This window comes from Salvia splendens, chromosome 15 (genome assembly GCF_004379255.2).
Source record: "Salvia splendens isolate huo1 chromosome 15, SspV2, whole genome shotgun sequence".
NCBI lineage: Eukaryota > Viridiplantae > Streptophyta > Magnoliopsida > Lamiales > Lamiaceae > Salvia > Salvia splendens.
Genome location: NC_056046.1, coordinates 4,461,967 through 4,482,470, shown reverse-complemented (window position 1 = coordinate 4,482,470; position 20,504 = coordinate 4,461,967). Strand labels below are relative to the sequence as shown.

The following is a 20,504-nucleotide window of genomic DNA, read 5'->3' as shown; positions in this document are numbered from 1 at the left end:
TGAGAAGAGGGTTTTATTTGCGCAAAAGCAAGAGGCGGCGCGGAAGGATGTAGAGCGGGCATTTGGGGTGCTCCAATCACGGTGGGCAATTGTGAAAGGGTCGGCTCGTTTCTGGTACAAGGAAGTCATCGCCGATGTCATATATGCGTGCATAATCATGCACAACATGATAGTCGAGAGTGAAGAGAAAGCATCACCGATTGGAATGACGACGACCGTGCATCTAGCTCTGCCGGCACATCGACCGAGACACCCGATAGAGGGTTACCGTTAGGTTTCGATGAGGTTTTATCTAGGCAGGCCTCAATGCGCAACCAACAGGAGCATGCGCAGCTCATGAGCGACATGATTGAAGAAGTATGGGCTCGTAACCGCCGTCGCTGAGTTTGCGTTTTTTATTATTTCGCATTGTAATGTATTAATTTTTATTAAATGAATGAAGTTTTTAAAATTCGTATTTTAAATGTATTTTAGTTTTTTTTTAATTCGTATGTATTTTGTAAATATTACAAAATTGATAATGTGGCGCGCCATAAGGCGCCCCACTGCAAGGGAGAAGGAGGAGGATAAAAATGCTGACGTGCCGCGCCATAAGGCACGTCTTAGGGCGCCCCACTGCTGATGGTCTAACAGAAGCCCCTTAAATTTTTGCATAACCGCAAGCATATATAGTGCTTTGTAGTTTGTACCATTACATTTAATATTTTTTAAATGATTATTCACAATTTACCTCTACCTATTAATTGGCGTGAATCGTCTCGTTTTACTGCATTTAAACTTATAGTAACGTATTGATGGCCAATATTTATAACTGACAAAATATTAAGAGCGTTAATCTTGCTTTTACTCGTGGAACATTAAATGGGATCTTTCATTTCCTCTTCTTGTTAGCATAATGCAATGCAATTTGTTCGATTATGAACTGACAAAATTAAATTAAATATTAGTATGATCCGAATATAATAAGAACATCCACAATAATAGTATGATTCAACCTTCATAAATCCGAACTGAAATATTTTTTAAATTAAAAGGCAAGAAAAGAAATTAAAACACACAGAATCATGACTTTGTTTGGATCATACTATTTCATTAGCAGCGGCGGCTATTGTCTGTCCATGTCCGTGGATCTCTGCCGCCGCCTCTCCCTGCGCCGGATATGAAATCCACCGTGAATGGTGTGTCGCTTTTGATCGGCGGCCGCCGTGTTGGTGGTGGCTGCGCTTTCCACTTTCATGTTAAGATTATTGTGAGTTTGGTTGTTTGTTTGATATTATATGAATCTATTTTATATGAGAGATATTGTTTTTTGATGTGTTTGTGTGTGGACTATGGTTTCTAAATTAGATCAAAATATAATTGAATTTGTAACTGAAGTAGTACTATATTACATAGGGGGTGTACTTGGCCACATTTTTTCTCTTCACTTCTCCCCATTTAAAAATAACATAAAATTTGTGGAGTACTATTTTATCCTTAAAATTGAAATTCAATATTCTAATTAAATAGTGAATAGTCTCCAAATAAATTTTACCTAACCTGAAACCCGAAATCAGAAACCTATAAATTTCAAATCTCATTGGGAAAAATCTCATGACTAAGAAGACTATACTTCAAGACGATAAGTGTAGCTTAGTTTGTAAAACATTTCTCTCCAACTAATAGGTTGGAGATTCGTGTCATCATGCAATAGACATAGATGATAGAACCAACAATCCAAAACTCTTTTTTTTTCAAGTTTCAACTATATACGGTTTTAGATTGATCTTCATTTTTAATAAGAGTCGATTACTTATATACTTTAAAAAAGAATTGGGGAGGTTTTTGGCAGAGAAGAAGGCACGGAATTGGGACAAGATTGCGAAGAATAAGAAATGGGAATAATACGAAAAGGAATTATTTATGAGGGTGTTTAATATTTATACAGAATAATCATTTACTAGGTAATTTAATATGAGATTATAAGCTACAGGTTAAATAGTAAATTCATACTGTTATTATTGTAGTACTATTAAATAAGGAGTAACAAAGAATTAAATTGATGTTATAAATAAAATCACCCTAGCCTGCAGTATATACTGTATATCATGATTGTCAAATGACTCTATGGTGTAAGGCCCATTAAATTTGGTGGGCATCATTACTTTGGACCATCCTATATTTTCGCATGGACCCTGTCTTCATCCATCTCCATCACTTTTTAGGCAAGAATGATGATTTTTTATTCAAATAATGAATCAACTAATTTGTAATTTTAATCAGATTGTTTTTAAACATTTCAATAATCACTTTGACTTTCACTTGTTCAAAATATGGCATCTGTTATTGTTGGGTAAAATTTCAAATATTTAATGTATTTGATGAAATCTCGATGACAGTTTTTTGTGTAAGGGCATCATTAACCCAGTCCCCATTTCCGATCCCAAATCCCCTCCACGTCATCATTCCTTTACAGTTGCGGCCCAGACCCCAACTGCTGTAACCCTGCAGGTTGCGGCCCGGGCCGCAACTAATAAATGACACTATTCACAACTCCAACCTATTTAACTCGTAAACGCAATTCGTTGAACAATTGAAACCGGGAAAATGCATTGTTCATTATAAATTAACATTACATTACTAGAAGAAGCAAATTTGAAATAACATTTCATTCCTCTACGTTGATCGTTGTTGAACCAATCCATTGGCGCCGAAACAAAGGGTATAATAGAGTATTGAAATGGAACGCGGGATTGAAATGGATGGAACGCATGCTCGTATTTATAGACATCAAATTAAAAAAAATATTGGATTTGCAGCCCGGCCCGAAGAGCGTGTAACGCTGGGCCGGGAAGCGGGACATGCGGCCCGTCACCCCGGCCGGGACGCGGGACGCTCCCTAGGCCGGGAACGCGGCCCCGGGACGTGCCTGAGCCGTGCCCCCCTTCCGTGTAATGCATGGGACGGGCCGGGACTCGCGATTTGCGGCCCGGCCCATGGCGTTACAGATGCTCTAAGTAATCTAGAAAAACTTTCTCTGTAGGATAATTAAATTACAAGTTTACACATTGGCGATTTGAATTTTCTTTCAGAAAATTAAAATAAGGTTTGAAGGTTAAGGTCAATTATATACTAAAAATAAAAAAAAGTTGGGATTTAAATGAAAAATTAGCTTTTTTTTATGAATAGAGTATCGCTAATGAAAATAGGGACGTATGCCGCATGGTATGAATTAAATTGCATCCTAAAAATTTTAGTATATGGAGTACTACATTTTTTTATGTGTTAGTTTCTTCTATCACGAAATTAAAATAATTGGACGTATCCCTGAGACACTACACGTGATTCTTAAAATCTTTGCAATAGAATATTAGTATTAAGAATATTAGTAATAAGCAACCAATAGCATTACTACAAGAGGCTATATTGCGTGGCCGTGACAAAATTCACTGAATTATAATATTGTTCTATCATCAATATAGTTATTATTAAGCATAGTTGGGTAACTATATTAATTCTAAATTAGACAATTCAAAATATAGTTTAAATATTAACACACTATTCGTAAACAATAATTACTACTCTACAATTTACAATAGATGTTCACAAATAATGGGTGCAATAACATATACTACTATAGTATAGCTTATCTCAAGACCAAACGTACTAAGAAACAAAACAAACTAATATTTTGAAAATTTTGTAAGTGTCATACAAATTAAATTAAATTATCACAATGAGACAGAGTTGACAGCAAACCTTGTACCAGTATTATCACGTGTATGGCGTTTGGTTAAAGTGAGAAACGTATACTAAAAAATTAATTAAATATCTTATTTGTATAATATGCAATTAGGTCGTGGTTGATAACTCAAACAAGCATTTTGATCACTTAATTAATTAAATGGTTGACTGTTTTATCACCTCAAAGTTAGGCTATTCTCTCAATATTAGTTTTGTCCGTGCATCATTATAAGAAAAAAAATCAATTTTTTTTATAAATATTTGTAATTTAGTTATTATCCAATTGAATTCATCCTATATCATCACATTCAAGCAATCCAACTAAAATAATCCAATCTTATTCTATTTTGTCAATTCTATCCAAAACTAACACTCGGATATAGGAGTATTATATTGAAGCAAACAATCGACTAGAAAGAAAATAGTTACTATAATCTAAAAAGACTTACTCCATATTGAATTTATTATGAAAAATTGGTAGGGGGGGGCTTAAATCTCAACATTCTTGCCCCACAACAAGCTTATCTTCAGCTGTGCACAAGTTGAGTATATGCAACAATTGTCCGCAAGGGCGTAGCGCAGTTGGCAACAGAGGGACAGATCTTGCTGCAATGAGTACATACAACAACTCATTTATGTAGCCAGCATTAATGGAGAGAGTGCCAAACTTAAATTAAGATGCTACACTAATTAAATTAATTTGACTTATATTCAAATTCAGAGGTCTAATGGATAGATATTTGGATTTGTAATTTTCTTTATCACCGTAGTTGTTATTTAAAGAAATTATGATACATACGGTGACTATAGTTAAAAATGCAGATTGTCCTGCACCGCTAGCGAGCCTGCCCCCCACCCGACGCTGAGGTCCGAACCACCAGATTCGGAGAGTGCGTATGATGTGGGCGTTTATAATGTGTAGTTACTATAATGTAAGGTTATTAATGCTAACGGATTTTTAGGGTTGAATTAGAAAAAAATGTAAGGTTATTAATGATAGAAAGCAGCTGTGCTTTGTTTGGTTGGTGACTTGGTGTATGAAAGAAAATATCTCAAAACTATTTAAAATAATAAAAAATAATGACATTTTAGATTACTATGTGTATATGTCTATATGAGTTGAAATGAAATGACATATTTTGGTAAACACACACGCAGATTCAACACTCTACAGCGACTGAGTGCCAACCACGCTTAATGATGCTTCCAATCAATTAATTACTTGTAAATGAAAATGGAGGAGTGATTAATATCTCTAAAAATTAATTTCTCAAAATACTAGTACTCCATATCAGTGACATTGACAAATTATTTTTTTCTAAGTGCGTGTAACATAATTAATTACACAATTTAACCTTGACCATATATTACTTTTTTATGAATGAAAAATTGTCAAAGCCAAAAATTGGATGACAACAGTAGCAAAATAAAAGTAAAATACGACTAAAAGATTGATAAAAAACAAAAAAACAGCTCAACACAACAAATGGCAATCACGCAAAGGTATTGATTAATATACTACTTATGTTAGTTAGTTCGTGGTATTATTTTTGTAAATATTAGTATGTGTGAATAAATTTAAAATAAAAAAAAATTGGTAGTACTGAACAAGTTCAAGTTGGGTAGCTAGTTGCATTTGTATTTTGTACAGACTGCTTCTCCCATCATTAAATGAACGTACGTTGTCACATTTTCAACTAAACATAACATCAATATTTATTGCAATTTAGGTACAACTAGTAACTTAATTGAATAATTACAAAAAATATTACTCCCTCCGTCGATTAAGGAATGAGTGTATAGCAAAGTCAACAATTGCGGCTGTAGGTGATAATTTTTACTAAAAATGGAAAGAGTGCAAATAAATTGGGACTCCCAGAAAGGAAATAAGTGCAAGTAGTCCGGGACGAAGGGAGTACTATTTCCCTGCCATGACGTTGAATTGAACATACAACACACGTCATTCAAGGGCATGACCGTCAATATTATTTTACCCTAAATTTCAGTATAATTTCAATAAAAGTAATGGATATTTTAATTTTTATGCTATGTAAACTCACTATTCTATTGTTTTTTTGTTGGTAGAAACATGAGAGTGAATCTAGAAAAGTGAAAACTATATTCTATTTTATTTTATTTTATTTTATTTTATTTTATTTTAGATCACTTCCCATCACCTTTGTTAGAGCTAATATTATAAATTATCCAACCTGTTAGACGCAACGAATGATCAAAAGCTCTCTAATAGACCTTCAAAAGATTGTTACTTCAACTCTTATTTTAGCAAAAAAAAGGTTTATTTTTGTATGTTAGTTCTTTCATCCACTCAACATTGATTCATTTAACTCAACATTGATTCATTTAACTCAATTCGAATTTTAAAAAATGTAATTAAAAATTGATTAAAAAAAATAAAGTAAAATGAGAATGAGATAAAATTAGTGGAATTTGAGAATTATTATAAAAAATAGTACTTTCAAAATGTAACCGCAACAATTATTTAGGGACGTAAACAACAAATTGAGGCAATTAATAGCAGAAGGAAGGAGTATTATTTTGTTTCAATTTTGTAACTTTACATTTTCATTTACACGGTATTTTAGCAAAACAATAATAAAAATAATAATAAAAAATGATCAAGTAAACGATAAATAGTCTGCAACAGTCCAGCTATTTGTTGCACGATGCAGATAAGACAGACGAGAGAGAAGGAGAATGCAAGTTGCAGATACTACCACGTGGGCCCCCCTCTCTCTCCCAACTTGCTTCACTCTCTTCAAATCTCATCTAATTAGTCTGTGTATTTCTCTATATTTATATATTTGTAGTGGAGCTGGCAGCAATGGAGTGAGTTCCAAGAACAACAAATTCGCTATTCCAATCGATTGGTCAAGACTCAAGATAACATTTCGCATTGACACACAGGATAATAACAAATCAATGGGCGAGACAAGTGTCGCAGATGCAGCCGGCGCGGTGGCAGCAGCGAGACCCAAGCCGGCGACCATCGCCGTGCCGCCACGTGGCTCCGTGGCGGAGTCCCTATTCACGAATGGGCTCACCGGTATGGGCTTCAGCCCGGGCCCGATGTCCTTGGTCTCGAGCTTCTTCTCTGACCACGGCCCCTTTTCCTTCTCTCAGCTCTTGGCCGGCGCCATTGCTTCGCCGATTGCGGCGCCGCCGCCCAAAGGGGAGAGCTGCGGCGATTCTTCTGAAAACGACGGCGCCGGGTTCAAGCGGAACAGGCCGATGACTCTGGTGGTGGCGCCGCAGCAGGAGAGCATGAGCCCTCTCTTCATGGTGCCGCCGGGGCTCACCCCTTCCGGCTTCCTCAACTCGCCGGCCTTCCTTTCCCCGCTTCAGGTAACCTTTCTAGATTTGATTTTTATTCAGCGACGATTGGGATTTTGATGAAATTTTTATCCAATTGAAATTAGGTTTAGAAAAATTTCCCAATTTCAAGGCCTTACCTTTACAATTGCGGGGAGAATTGAGTGTCTGTAAATTTGAAAAGTTCCTTTTTTGATTGAGTTGAGAAATTGAATCTGTATCAAATTATTTTTTGGTAGGAATTGCTATTTGTAAGTGAGAATTATTGAGTTTGAAGTTGTTCAACATAAGAAGTGAATTTGTAGGGAAACAAAGTATTTGAAATATTGGAGAATGATCAGATCTCATAATGCATTATCTTGCTTGATTGATCTAAGTAGTGCTAGAAAAAATAGGAAAATCTCATTGTGAGCATTAGTTATTTGAGCTTTAGAAGGCTGGATTCTTCAATTGGTTGCTTTAATCTGAGCTACTTATCCTTAGATTGATAGAAAATGCAGTCATTTTGATGTTTTGCAAAAGTGATCAATTCTTGCATCTTAATCTCTCTGCAGAGCCCTTTTGGAATGTCCCACCAACAAGCGCTGGCGCACGTGACAGCTCAGGCTGCGTTTTCTCAATCTCATATGCAGATGAACATGGAGCTTCAGCGCTCGTCTGTGGCTCCCACCACCGAAGCACCAATTAGCCATTCGTCCCCTGCACCGAGTGAGACCTTGACAGAACAGATCATCAATCCAGTGCCACTGGAGAGCTCTAAACTTGAGTCTTCTGAAGTTTCTCAATCTGATAAAAAGGCTGCGTATGTCACCACAGGCGATAAGCCAGAAAGCGATGGCTATAACTGGAGGAAATACGGGCAGAAGTGTGTTAAGGCCAGTGAGTGCCCCCGGAGCTACTATAAATGTACGTACGCGAATTGCCTTGTGAAGAAGAAAGTGGAACGGTCTTGTGATGGCCGTGTATCAGAGATTGTATATAAAGGAGAGCACAACCATGGCCTGCCCCAATCCAATAAACGGAAAAAGGACAGTTCTGTGGCGTTGGATGGAGAGGCGAACTGCTTAGATGAGAACACACAGGAATCGCAGAATGATGAAACGGAAGGTTCTGTGATAGTAATAGACGACGAGAAGGATAACGAGCCACTTGCTAAAAGGAGGTAAGAATTAGTTTCCTTCATTTGGTCATACTTTTTCCTCCATTTGTACACTCATGCACACTGACTTGTTCTTCGGGCAGGAGCTCGGATAACAGGCAGCAGTCAATGCCGGCTACATCGCATCAAACTATTACTGAATCGAAGATTGTAGTGCAGACAAGAAGCGAAGTTGATCTTTTAGACGACGGATACAAATGGAGAAAATATGGGCAGAAAGTGGTCAAGGGGAATCCTCATCCAAGGTGCAACTCTTTTCATCAATCACCGGCCGGTTCGGGTCTCGTTTGTTTCTATCTTAGCAAAACATGTCCTAATAGCTACGACTAATATTGGCTCGTCCTTTTGCTGCAGGAGCTACTACAGGTGCACATACGCGGGATGCAATGTTCGTAAGCAGGTGGAGAGGTCTTCGGCAGACCCCAAAGCGGTCATCACTTCGTACGAGGGGAAGCACAGCCACGAAATCCCGGCTGGAAAATACATGAGCAGTAACCAAGGCTTGCCTGCTGCCAATGCGCAGCTGTCGAAGATGCAAAGGGTGATGGCTAAGGCGCCTTCGGAGATGGAGTTTGGTAGCGAAGCTCCTATCACTCTACATCTGAAAGAAGAAGAGGTCGCGGTTTGATCCCTCCGAATACAACACGATGAACAGAATAAGAATCGCGGTGAACCGAATTCCACCTTGTGTGGGAGAGGAGTTCATGCTGTAAGTACTGTTTTGCTGCTAAAATGTGTTGACAATAGTGTTGTTTTGTTGAAGTTTGAATCATGCCTCGTATGTATATTTATTTTTTGTGTTTTGAATGAGCGAATGCAAATACATGATAGTTATGTAAGTTTGTTGGATGGTGTTACATGATATAATGCAAGTTTATAATGTTTTTTATTAAATTGATTGAATCAAATTATAAGATACAACAAAGTCAAATAATCATAATTAAAATTATTGAAATTCACCATACCTAAAATAGTATGATTATGATGATTGGAGGGAGGAGGTGCAGATGTGTGTCTCCCCCTCCTCTCCTCCGCATTCCTCGCAGCAAAATGAGCTGAAAATCTTCAACTTGTCTCTCATTCACTTCATTCTTCTTTCCATTTTAAACCCCGACGCGCTCTAAATTACTATAGGGGCGTGTTCGGAACTTCCCGCCCCTCCGGTATTTGGCCCATTTCCCTATCTGGGTTGGGTCAGCTTTCGCCGCCGCATCGCATTGCATTTTTCCGGCGTCAGGGGCGATGGGGTGTGTCAGCTCCAAGAAAATCAGGTGCGATTCGCCTACCTATGACGAAGTCTGCTCCATCTCCTGCATAGGCAACGGCAGCCGCAAGCGGTCCAGCCGCCACCCCGTCCTAACGGAGGAGATTGTGGTGGTGAAGACAGAGGCGGAAGGCGGCAGGGAATCGGAGGCGGAGAGCAAGAGACGCAATTACAAAGACGCCTCGAGGGAGTCGAAGAGAGAGAAGCATGCTTACTACGGGAGGCAGTCGGAAAGCGACCTCATCGCCGCCGGCTGGCCGTCCTGGCTTACTGCCGTCGCGGCGGAGGCCATCGATGGTTGGGTCCCTTTGAGAGCTGATGCGTACGAGAGATTGGATAAGGTTTGAAATCGAAATATTAAATCACGCCCGTATACCATATTATTACAATTAAATTTTATTTTTCTTTTATTTTAATGAAACGACGTCATTGTAAAACATGTAGATCGGGCAAGGGACGTACAGCAATGTGTACCGCGCTCGTGATCTGAAAACGAACAAGATCGTGGCGGTGAAGAAGGTTCGTTTCGACAATTTCCAAGCGGAGAGCGTGAGGTTCATGTCGCGGGAGATCATGATCTTGCGAATGATGGATCATCCAAACGTGATGAAGTTGGAGGGGATTATTACATCAAGACTATCTTGCACAATTTACCTAGTATTCGAGTACATGGAGCATGATCTCGCAGGGCTGTTGTCGAGTCCCGAGATCACGTTCACCGAGTCGCAGATCAAATGCTACATGAAGCAGCTGTTGAGTGGGCTCGACCACTGCCATTCGCGCGGGATCATGCATCGGGACATCAAGTCCTCGAACATATTGGTGAACAACCAAGGCGTGTTGAAGATTGCCGACTTTGGTTTGGCTTATTTCACCAGACCTAAGAACCGGGAGCCGCTCACAAGCCGCGTCGTGACTCTCTGGTACCGCCCGCCCGAGCTCCTCCTCGGCTCCACCAACTACGAAGGCGAGGTCGATCTTTGGAGCGCCGGTTGTGTCTTTGCTGAGCTTTTTATGGGAAGGCCTATTCTCAAGGGCAGAACCGAGGTTGGTTCGTTATTACTACTTCATTCGTCTCATTAGTCTCATTTCGTTCAAAATGATACATTTCATTTCTAAAAACAAAAAACATCAAAATTCCATGATTATTAGGTGGAGCAATTGCACAAGATCTTCAGGCTATGCGGGACGCCAGCGGACGAGTACTGGAGGGCGTCGCGTCTGCCTCTGGCGAGCATGTTCAAGCCACAGCAGCCGTACGACAGCACGCTGAGGGAGAGGTGCGCCGAGCTGCCTGAAACCGCGGTCGATCTCATTGAGTCGCTGCTGGCCATACAGCCTGCCAAGCGCGGGACTGCTGCCTCTGCTCTCCAATCTGAGGTTCGTATCAATCTTCGCCGCTCAATCTTTGTCGTCTCGGGTTAATTTTTTTGTGTGCGTGTGCGCAGTATTTCAACACGAGGCCGTACGCGTGCGACCCCTCCAGCATGCCGAAATTCCCCCCTAACAAAGAGATGGATGCCAAAGCCAGAGAAGATGAGAGAAGGTCTGCATCCACATGTGTTTTTTGCCTTTCATAATCAAATTCATTATTTACCAAAAATGGTGGTTTTTTTCAGGATGAAGGGACTCTCAGCAAGGCAAGAAGCAGCTGCAGTTTCGAGAAACCCGAGGAGAATGCGCAAGACTCTGCACGAAACGAGTGACTTCTGCAAACTGGCTGAGGTACCCCGTCCTTGTTGGTTACGGCTGGTTTCTTTATTAGGCCACTATTCTGAGTTTTTAGGCCGCTCAATGAAAACACTAATGTTACATGTTAAACAAGAAAACGCTACAAAACGCTAATAAAACAAACTTATTTATGATGCAGGAGGAGATCGAGGAGGAGAATGCCGGGGCAGTGCAAAAGAGCAACAACGGAAGCAGCAAGAAGGCGGCGAGGAGCGGGATGCTGGCGCCGCGTGCAGCATCAAAGCAGTCCCTGGACACGAAATCAGACATCTCGGCCACCTCCAACTCGACACAGGACTCAATCACCAGCACCAAATCAGTCCCGGTGCAGAGGCACAAGCAGCTCCCCATATTCATGAGGCTCAGCAACAACAAGTCCACCTCTAAATCGCTGAAATCCGTGAACTCTAACCCTATCCTACACCAGGAGTATGCATCGTTCGACCAATCCGCCACGCGCACGGACAGCCTCGTCCGAATCCGCTGAAACTCTCCGAGGTAGACTAGACAAGATCACATTCTTTGATGCTTCAAACAACTCAATTTAGATCATCACTGAATATTCAACCAACCATTTGCAGATTAACTGAAACACTACAAGATTCTTTAGAGTTTTTTTGCTGAATTATTCAGAGGAATGCAGCAGAGATCTTATAACATCAAGCATTGTTTGTGAGGAAGATTTGTCTGTATTTATTTTTCCTTTTTTGTTAACTTCCAACTATGTATTGAGAAAGCAGCACAGATGATTTGTTTATATTGTTGTAATCACATAACATCAATTGTAGTATAGATAAGTCATTCATTTTTTTATTCAAGAAGGTAAATAATGGTTAGTGTCTGAGAAATTTTTGGGTACGACATATATTTGTGAATGTACAAATTGTATATATGTCCAACATTATTTATCAAGATTATATGTATCGCTATTTTTGTTTACATAATTTAGTTATTTTGGCAGGCCATTATTTCTAAATGCTAAAAATATTTTTAGATATGAACTAATCCTATTTTTTTAATGTTCATATCTATTGAATAAATAAACAGAAAATAATACTATTACATGACTAAAATGGTCGAATTCCACATACACTATTGGTTTTATTCTCTCATATCAAAATCACTCATTATTCATGTATTTTAGTATCCCTTATCTTTTTAAGTATTTTCTTTACTTCGTAGGAGTATAATTTATTACATGCCCTGATTAAATTGACATGTGAATAATAAAAATGTGAATTTATTAAAATTAAAAGGCGCAAAAGAGATATCTTCAGCATCAATAATCAATGAGTTACCAAATAGATTGACAGAAAAATAAAAGGGCTTCATTCAAAGGGGGCTTCGGAGAAAAATACCATCCAATATCGTTCTGACATAGAACAAGAAGAAACAATAAATAAAATAAAAAATTTACATACCATAGCACAATAGTCTATGGATTCATACAACATGTTACACTGATGAGAGAGGGGGCTGGGCCATTTCTAGACATTATTGTATCAGACCATTAAAAATCAATGTTCTAGTCATGAATTAGTAGATAGTTCAACTACCTTGAGCTTCACAAAGGCTGATGGTGGTGGTGGCGACTCGTCGGGGACATCACTCTTCGAGCTTGACGATCGTAGGTATCTGTCCATGGTTGACAAAATCAATCTTGTTCAACCTCACACAACACAGGACCTTCTCGGGTAGCTCTTCCGGTTTCTGTGCCTGTTCATTAGAGACGACATCATTAAAGTCGAGACTAGAAAGAATCTTCGCGAGTATTGACAGTTGCATGCATCAAGAAAGAGCCAATTGATTTACCTGAATTGTTAAACCGATATCCAATATTCCGGTAGCTAGCCGGTCTCGGAATGCTTCGAGTCCCTTTCTTGCAATGTAACTGAACCGATGAATGTCGAGGTCAATTTCAAAGTAATTCGATCCCTGTATAAAAGAGAATGCTCACAATAAGAATCAACATCATGTTATGAAGAAAAAAATGTATTCTTTCATATTTACAAGTGTGAAAAATGTCCGACTTGATAAAACTCGTGCTGGGGGCGGGAGAGAACTGGTTTTTCGTTGTAGGCGTGGAGGAGTTTTTTCTCGGTGGAACCCCCGACGAGATCTTCTGGATTGACCACCCCAACCATAATTTTTAGCCTTTCTCGGAAAGGAACAGTTGAGTCTTTAGCAAATCCTTTAATCTTTTCCGTATCATCGGCGACCAATCTCTGCAGCATAAACATTTCTATATGAACAAAACTATTGTGTGCTAACTCGAAAACAACACACATAATCATCGCTGCAAGATATCCATCGCTTCCTCTCACATTTTCAAAGGTATTTGAATTGTTACCTTTATACAGTCTTGAAATTGAGGAGATACTTCTTTCTCGAAACCCTCAGAAAGCTTGAAATACATTACGAGGCTCAAGCCCTCCCCATCACCATCACCGAGAAACATAGGCGCGGGATAAGTGGGCAGCTACCACAAGATAAACAAACGAGACGAGCCATTATCAGATGAAGACGTAGTTATTACTTATTAGATAAGATGTGGTGCTGAGGGAAGGCAACCAACCCCTTCCAGCACGATCTAAGATAGTGCGAAAAATCAAAGAATTACCTGAATGTTAACAATTAACAAGGCCGGGATTTCCCCATCAGCTTTTAGGGAAGGCAGCTTGAGCTGTTGGGCAATGTGACTGATCTTTCTTGGAGATGCAAATAAATCTATGCCGATTGGAGTGTAAGGAGAAACATTTGGTGCCGTGGCTTTCTTCTTATCTCTGTGGTTATAAGTTGTTAGATAATAAGGAATGCTAAACCCTTTATTTAGAGAAATACTACTCGTACTACGTAATTTTTTGGACATACTTGAAGTAATTTTCTCCACGTAGCTTAAAGGTCGAGGGGGCAATCTTGGACCAAGTTCCAGAAGTTGATTTCTCATCGGAACAACACGGAATCATTAATCCAGCTCTGGGACGATAAAGAAACTTCGATGAACCTGAATTCATCTATGTTATTTCAAAATCTGGGACAGGATATACTCTATAACGCAATTTAATAGTATATACGAGGCACAATACCGATAATATACTCACAGATTTCATCCATCGTTTCAGAGTTTGATAAAAAAAGGAAAGAATAATATGTTTTAACACAGCATCGCGATAGATTCAAATCATCAAATGCAACCACCTAAGTTCCCACGGTTTAGTAAAGTTGTACTATGTGACTATGTGTATTGTGACTTCATTTGTTAAAGAATCAAATATAACGTTAATTAAATTAACCACTGGAATATCTAAAAATTTCAGCAAATAGTTTATTTCCAGAAAAAAAGGTATTACAGAAATTGATGTTCTTTACCTCCATGGTCACTGTCGACGTCATCATCCGTGTCAGAATCCAGAATGCTGAGAGTGTCGAACCATGCTTCTTCTCCGCAAATCCCTGCGAGCACAGCATAACAAAAGGTTTTCAGCCAGTTAGTGAATGAAATTTTATTAGCAACACTTAACAAACAGACTCATTTAACAATAGAAGAAAGGGCAAAGAGCACAATCCATAAGGATTTAACAAAGTGCTGAAGTTCAACCCTCCTTAATATACAATGTGTGCGTTTGTGTGTTTCTGGGACACGTAGTAACAGAAGTTCTGGCTCTTAACGGATGATTTCTAATTCGCATAGCCTATGAGTTACGGTTAATGGTGCTCTGCTCTTTTCATGAAAAGTCAGAGTTTCAAGCTAGATAATATAGACCATTAGCATCAATTTGACTATGATGACACTGCAACTGAGTGAGATGGAATGTAGAACTAGAGTGTAGAGACCTCGGATTTTCTCCAGGTGGTAGTCGTTTGAAACTCACCTACTGAAAAATCTGAAACTCGAGCTCCGCAGTCGCTGTTTCTTTTTCTGCTTCCATCTGTAATAGAAGCTGAACGATGCTTCCTACCACGGCGCTTTCTCCTCAGCTTAACGGTTTTCAAATGTTTACGTGAGGTGGCTGCTGAGGTCGATACACAAGCGCCCATTATGATCACTCAGTCTCTAAATCTCTGCAACAGCGTATATAACATGTAAGGAACTTGATATTACAGAGTACAAAGGTCAGCAAATTTATAAACGGTTTTAGCAGTTCACTGCTAACAATTCATGCACAATAAGCACATTCAGACCAATCAATACAGAAAAAGAGGAACGAAACAATACGAGGTCCATTAAAGGTTCCAACTAATCATCTTCAGCTAATCAGCTTTATCTCTAGAAAATTAATTGTATTTTCAGTGGTTTGGATCATAAAGGGCATAGCTTACCATAATATTTCTAAGAATGCTCCTGCTATGCAACTAGCAACACTCGTTTCCTACTGGTCCGATAAGCAAGAATCTTGCTAAAAACTTTTTAACTCAAAGATTCAGAAATGAATTTTCCACCTCTTCTTAGGACCTACCAAGACATCAAAGAGTGTTATGTCAATAATCAGCAAGAGGGGTGAAAATCAACAACTTCACATCTCCTTTTTCTCAATTCTAAAACACTAAAAGCAAACTGGTCGGAGTTTTTGAAATTTTTTAAAGGGGGGGAAATTTAAAAGCGAAGCAGCTCCATGTGATCACATAAAACAAAACCAAGAAAAGCAAAAGTGACACAACATATGCAGGGATCATGACCTAAACAACCTTTTCCAAATGACCTTTATTTTTCAGTGTGTTGTGAAAGTGGTGATTAAAGATTTTGGGAAAGAATGAGAAGAAAAAGACCTTACCATTCCACAGAAATCAAGAGGGAGAGAGGTTGTATGGAAATGCCAATAGACAGAAAGACAAGAGAGCTAGTTGTCATTATCAACAGCATAAATAAATAAGCCCCGCATAAATTTGGTACACCAATGAGATGCCAAAATCCACATTCCATAAATCAGATAATATCACACCAAAGCAAAAGCATAATTCTAATCCAAAAAAGCTGTAATATCGTAACTGATGACGCATAATTCTCCCCACCCAAATCAATTAATTTATCAATAATCAAGAAAGACCAAAACTTTTTCCATTAAAAAAGAAGGGGGAAGTTCTCGGAAAATGCAGCAAATTATATGAATTAAAAAAGGAAACAAAAACCCCAATCTCTCAACAGAAAACACCAATGATAAAGAACAAGCACGCACGTGCGAATTTCATACATGGGAGAAAAACGCTTCGTCTTCTCAGCGGGGAGATGTGGGCCCGAAGGTGTCGGATGCGAATTTCATACCACTCCCGATTGATGCAGCCTTTACCCAACACCGATCCTTGTTTATGATTTGCTTTTCCTGTTAGTATTTGCCATGGATTTTTCAATTTCGTTGCAGAATATACAGAGGAGAGAGACGATCATATATATCTACGTGGATTTTTAATTGTTGTTTTGCCACTTTTTCCTCGCTGTTATCATATTATTAATACAGTAAATAAAGATAATAAACCCATAATAAATTCTGGAAACACAATTCTCGGCCTTATTTAAAAAAATTTGCGTCAAAAAATCGTATTCAGATTTTAAGGATGAAAGCTCCCGCCAAAACTAAACTTATTATTCTTAAATATTTGATAATTTTTGTGTATTAAAACATACTATTGTATACAAATTATTCTTTTAACATTTTAACTATACAATACTATAGATTTATAATTCTACATTTACAAATCAAAACTACTACTACTATTGCTTGCAAAATACATCTAATTTTGAGATCACGTTTATAAATATCGCAAATATAACATGTACTTTACTTAATAACTAGAGTAAATGAATGGCTAACTCAGACTAGTGTGTACATATTAGTTGTTCATTTAGCAATAAATGAACAAATGATGGAATGTGAATGAAGTTAGTGCATGCATAAATAAAAACTAAACGTATATTAATACTAGATTTGAAAAAAAAATGAGGTTATATTTCATACAGAAATTTACAAATAAATCTTTTAAATACTCTATAATTTATGTAAATAACTAATTATGTGCTCCTACAAATCTCACTTAATCATGTAAAAATCTAACATGAGATTTAGCATACGTGAGCATTTTGATTTCATATCAAATTTGTTCCGAGTGTGCACTACTTTGAAAATTTATAATTTTGAGATATTAAATCAAACCAAAATAAGTTAACTACGTCCGAAATTTTTTTATAAGCCAGAACTCCAAAAATAAAAAAAATCCAAAATATTGTTTTAATTAATACACTTAGAAATGTTTAATTAATTATATAAATGAAATTCTATATATTAAATATAATCCGATTTTTTTTGGGCTTTTCTCGGTTTTGAAAAAAGAGTACAACTCCTTTTTGGTCCAAAACATATGGTCAAATTACGAATTTTGTCCGTTACATTCATTTTCAGGTTTTCAGGTCCATAACATATAAAAATCGCTCTCAGTTAGGTCCTTTTTGGACGGCTTCGTTAAAATACGCAAGTCAACCGTTACTTAGCAAAAGTTTGACTAAATTAAACAAAAAATACCAAACCCATTTCCCATTTCCTCCCCCTCACCTCCGCTTCCCCCTTCTCCCGCTTCTCCCCCGCCGACTCCGTCTCCCTCACAGTCGCCGAATCCGACCACGACTTCTCCCAACTCATCGCCAACCACCCCCGCAACGCCGACGACTTCTACGCCTGCGTCCCCCACCTCCCGCCGCCGTTGAATTCCTCCGACGACGTCGTTTTCTCCGTTCTATCTCATCAAATCACGCTTTTCCCCGATCAAGGCATTTGCCTAGGCTTCACCAACCACCACGCCATCGCCGACGCCAGCTTTGTCGTCCAATTCATCAAAGCATGGGCTGCCGTCAACAAAAACTCCGCCCAATTCGAGAACAGCTTGCTGCTTCCGTCATTCGACAGATCCGTCGTGGCCGATCCCGACGGCCTCGATTCACACTACTGGAACTTGATGAACCAATCACGCGCAGTCGAGTCGCTGTCGGTCACTTTCCCCCTAAATAAACACTGCGCAACTTTCATCCTCACCGCCGACGACGTTCGCCGCCTCCTGTGCCTTCGTGTGGAGCTGCCTCGCGGCGGCGGAGGCGACGCCGACCCCGGCAGACGAGGCGGAGTACTTCTGCTTCGAGGCGGACTGCCGGGGGAGGCTGCGGCCGGCGCTTCCCTCGAAGTACTTCGAGAACTGCCTGGCGTTCGTGAAGGCGGAGGTGAGGAGCGGGGATCTGAGGGGGGAGGGAGGGGTGGCGGCGGCGGCAGCGGGGGCGATAGAGAGGTAATTGGTATTTTGAAGAAAATAATTAGCAAATTATTTAGTCACTAATAATCTAGTTTTTTGCTTAATTTAGTCAAACTTTTGCTAAGTAACTGTTGACTTGCGTATTTTAACGGAGCCGTCCAAAAAGGACCTAACCGAGAGCGATTTTTGTATGTTATGGACCCGAAAACCTAAAAATGAATGTAACGGACAAAATTCGTAATTTGACCATATGTTTTGGACCAAAAATGAGTTGTACTCTTTGAAAAAATAATTAAAATGAATGAAAAATCCAATTTTTGAAAAAAGGTCCAATTCGATCTGAATAATTTGATTTGGGTATTCGAATATGGAGTATTACCAATATTTTGCACGCACCTAGGGTTTGGAATACCTGCATGGAATAATAAAATAAATATAGCTAGTTGCAAATCTAGGTTTTATCATGTGATCATAATTTGTACTTATCTTTATTTTATCTACCACTCCATAATTTTTAAGAAGCTAAGTAGAATCTCAACTATAAATTGAATTAATATATTTTATAAAGTATTCGAAATCCAAGGGCGTGGAATATTTTGGAATTGTTAGTGGAGGAAAAACAGATCATGTGATAAAATAGAAGCAACAATCTCCAGAGTCACATTAATGTCATATGTCACACTTATACAACAAATACAATAACTATTCCATGTGACATAGTTGCTTCAATTATTAGAATTCTCAAATTCCACGCATAATCGAGTTTATTTTAGCATCATTTCAGTATATTATAGTAATACTTTATAACCTAAAGTTCGTGGTTTTTTTTATGTCAACGTATCCGGTATCACATGGTTTGAGATGTTGTTAAATTATTATTTTTATTTATATATGGACAATTAGGCATATAATCAATGGGTTTTAATGGGGATGTTTTTCCAGATCAAGTTGATTCCAGCTAATTCATAATGCCAAACAATTAGATTTTTTATGATCACAGAAATTTATCTTTTTTTTCTCTTTTTATGGTAATAAACATTTTTTCGATTAATCAATTTGGAATCTAGCTAGTACTGCTAATTACCAGCATAAATGGCTTTCCTTTATGTTTTGTGGTACGATAAAAAAAAGGTACTATTTCTTAATTTCGTATAAAATATTAGAAGAGGATCCACTCTTGAACCTACGCAAAGTATAAATGACTTTCCTTTTATTAAAAGAAGAAAATAAAATCAAGATTGGAAAAATGGTTTATCGTCTACCTACCATATCGTGAAAATTACTTCATTTCCCTTTTGACAATTAATAGAGTTCATTTTTGTTTCTTAAAAGAATATTAAAAAACATCTAGTGGTCAATTCTAGTAGTATAGTACTACTCCATATTTTTACTCATTTCCCCGTTTACACTTCCAAAAAATTGAGAGAGTGTGACACATCGAACACATCAAATCTAGCCATTATTAATTTGATACTAATTTAAAGGCTTAGGTGCATTGAATCCAAAAAAAATTTATAATGTGCGATCAACCCTAATTTTCAGCAATATTGGAAACTACACCTATCATTAATATCTCAATTAAATTTAGGATAAATATATGGGGATCACAGTATTGGTGGCCACATTAGGGTATTTTTTTAAAAAAAATTGTACTTTTTTTGGTAGTAATTACTTATCATGTGAAAAGTCGTCATATTTTTTTCAATACTCCATTCCTTGTCCCTTGATATACAAAGTCTTGAACACAATTAAATTATTCACATACTGTATCATTAATGAATATTTAAATGTTATATGGAGTATTTCGTAAATAAAATTATTACTTAGAATCAAATATACAAATACACGATTTTATATGTGTTCAATTGCTATTATGAAATATAGTAATTTTCGTTAAATATTTAAGTACACCGTATAAAATACTACTAGTATTACACATGAAAACACTTTAAAATAGTCAAAATCAGGACAGGCCCAACCCGGCCTACTTAGTTATTTGTCCTGACCGGGCCAAGCCTAAACTGCGGCGGGTCTACTCGAGCTGGCCCAGCCCAGTCGACAACACTA

The 20,504-nt window shown here is 38.2% G+C and overlaps 3 protein-coding genes across 11 annotated transcripts; 2 read left to right on the top strand and 1 right to left on the bottom strand.

Annotated features, from left to right (window-relative positions):
* Window positions 1-6,410: 6,410 nt before the first annotated feature.
* On the top strand, window positions 6,411-9,106 carry LOC121768846 (probable WRKY transcription factor 4). 2 transcript variants are annotated; one of them, XM_042165421.1, is made up of 5 exons: window positions 6,411-6,461; window positions 6,552-7,086; window positions 7,608-8,215; window positions 8,296-8,457; window positions 8,567-9,106. In XM_042165421.1, the coding sequence occupies exons 1-5, from the start codon at window positions 6,439-6,441 to the stop codon at window positions 8,838-8,840; spliced, it is 1,602 nt and encodes a 533-aa protein (XP_042021355.1). In that variant the 5' UTR covers window positions 6,411-6,438; the 3' UTR covers window positions 8,841-9,106. The 2 variants fall into 2 exon arrangements, with proteins under 2 accessions (XP_042021355.1, XP_042021354.1); XM_042165420.1 differs by having other exon boundaries at window positions 6,436-7,086.
* Window positions 8,787-12,065, top strand: LOC121768845 (protein IMPAIRED IN BABA-INDUCED STERILITY 1-like). Its single transcript, XM_042165419.1, has 8 exons — window positions 8,787-8,921; window positions 9,347-9,817; window positions 9,921-10,523; window positions 10,629-10,856; window positions 10,925-11,022; window positions 11,096-11,201; window positions 11,347-11,705; window positions 11,789-12,065. Exons 2-7 carry the CDS (start codon window positions 9,455-9,457, stop codon window positions 11,692-11,694), a joined length of 1,746 nt encoding a protein of 581 aa, XP_042021353.1. The 5' UTR covers window positions 8,787-8,921; window positions 9,347-9,454; the 3' UTR covers window positions 11,695-11,705; window positions 11,789-12,065.
* Window positions 12,066-12,513: 448 nt separating this feature from the next.
* LOC121768850 lies at window positions 12,514-16,685 on the bottom strand. Of its 8 annotated transcripts, none has more exons than XM_042165432.1 (10): window positions 16,397-16,685; window positions 15,528-15,660; window positions 15,080-15,269; window positions 14,577-14,660; window positions 14,079-14,211; window positions 13,828-13,990; window positions 13,558-13,686; window positions 13,218-13,432; window positions 13,020-13,142; window positions 12,514-12,923 (listed from the first exon to the last, which is right to left on the bottom strand). In XM_042165432.1, the coding sequence occupies exons 3-9, from the start codon at window positions 15,243-15,245 to the stop codon at window positions 13,055-13,057; spliced, it is 978 nt and encodes a 325-aa protein (XP_042021366.1). In that variant the 5' UTR covers window positions 15,246-15,269; window positions 15,528-15,660; window positions 16,397-16,685; the 3' UTR covers window positions 12,514-12,923; window positions 13,020-13,054. The 8 variants fall into 8 exon arrangements, with proteins under 8 accessions (XP_042021366.1, XP_042021361.1, XP_042021358.1 ...); XM_042165427.1 differs by having other exon boundaries at window positions 13,238-13,432; window positions 16,382-16,653; XM_042165424.1 differs by having other exon boundaries at window positions 13,238-13,432; window positions 16,397-16,653.
* Between the last annotated feature and the right edge of the window lie 3,819 nt (window positions 16,686-20,504).

Coding starts and splice junctions, on each gene's coding strand:
- LOC121768846 (XM_042165420.1), top strand. CDS start 6,439: ATGCAAGTTGCAGATACTACCACGTGGGCCCCCCTCTCTCTCCCAACT. Junction 8,216..8,295: donor GAGCCACTTGCTAAAAGGAG/GTAAGAATTAGT, acceptor TTCTTCGGGCAG/GAGCTCGGATAACAGGCAGC. Junction 8,458..8,566: donor AAGGGGAATCCTCATCCAAG/GTGCAACTCTTT, acceptor CTTTTGCTGCAG/GAGCTACTACAGGTGCACAT.
- LOC121768845 (XM_042165419.1), top strand. CDS start 9,455: ATGGGGTGTGTCAGCTCCAAGAAAATCAGGTGCGATTCGCCTACCTAT. Junction 9,818..9,920: donor CGTACGAGAGATTGGATAAG/GTTTGAAATCGA, acceptor TAAAACATGTAG/ATCGGGCAAGGGACGTACAG. Junction 11,202..11,346: donor ACTTCTGCAAACTGGCTGAG/GTACCCCGTCCT, acceptor TTTATGATGCAG/GAGGAGATCGAGGAGGAGAA.
- LOC121768850 (XM_042165430.1), bottom strand. CDS start 15,245: ATGGGCGCTTGTGTATCGACCTCAGCAGCCACCTCACGTAAACATTTG. Junction 14,212..14,576: donor CGTCGACAGTGACCATGGAG/GTAAAGAACATC, acceptor AGATGAATTCAG/GTTCATCGAAGTTTCTTTAT. Junction 13,687..13,827: donor TGTTAATTGTTAACATTCAG/GTAATTCTTTGA, acceptor ATCTTGTGGTAG/CTGCCCACTTATCCCGCGCC.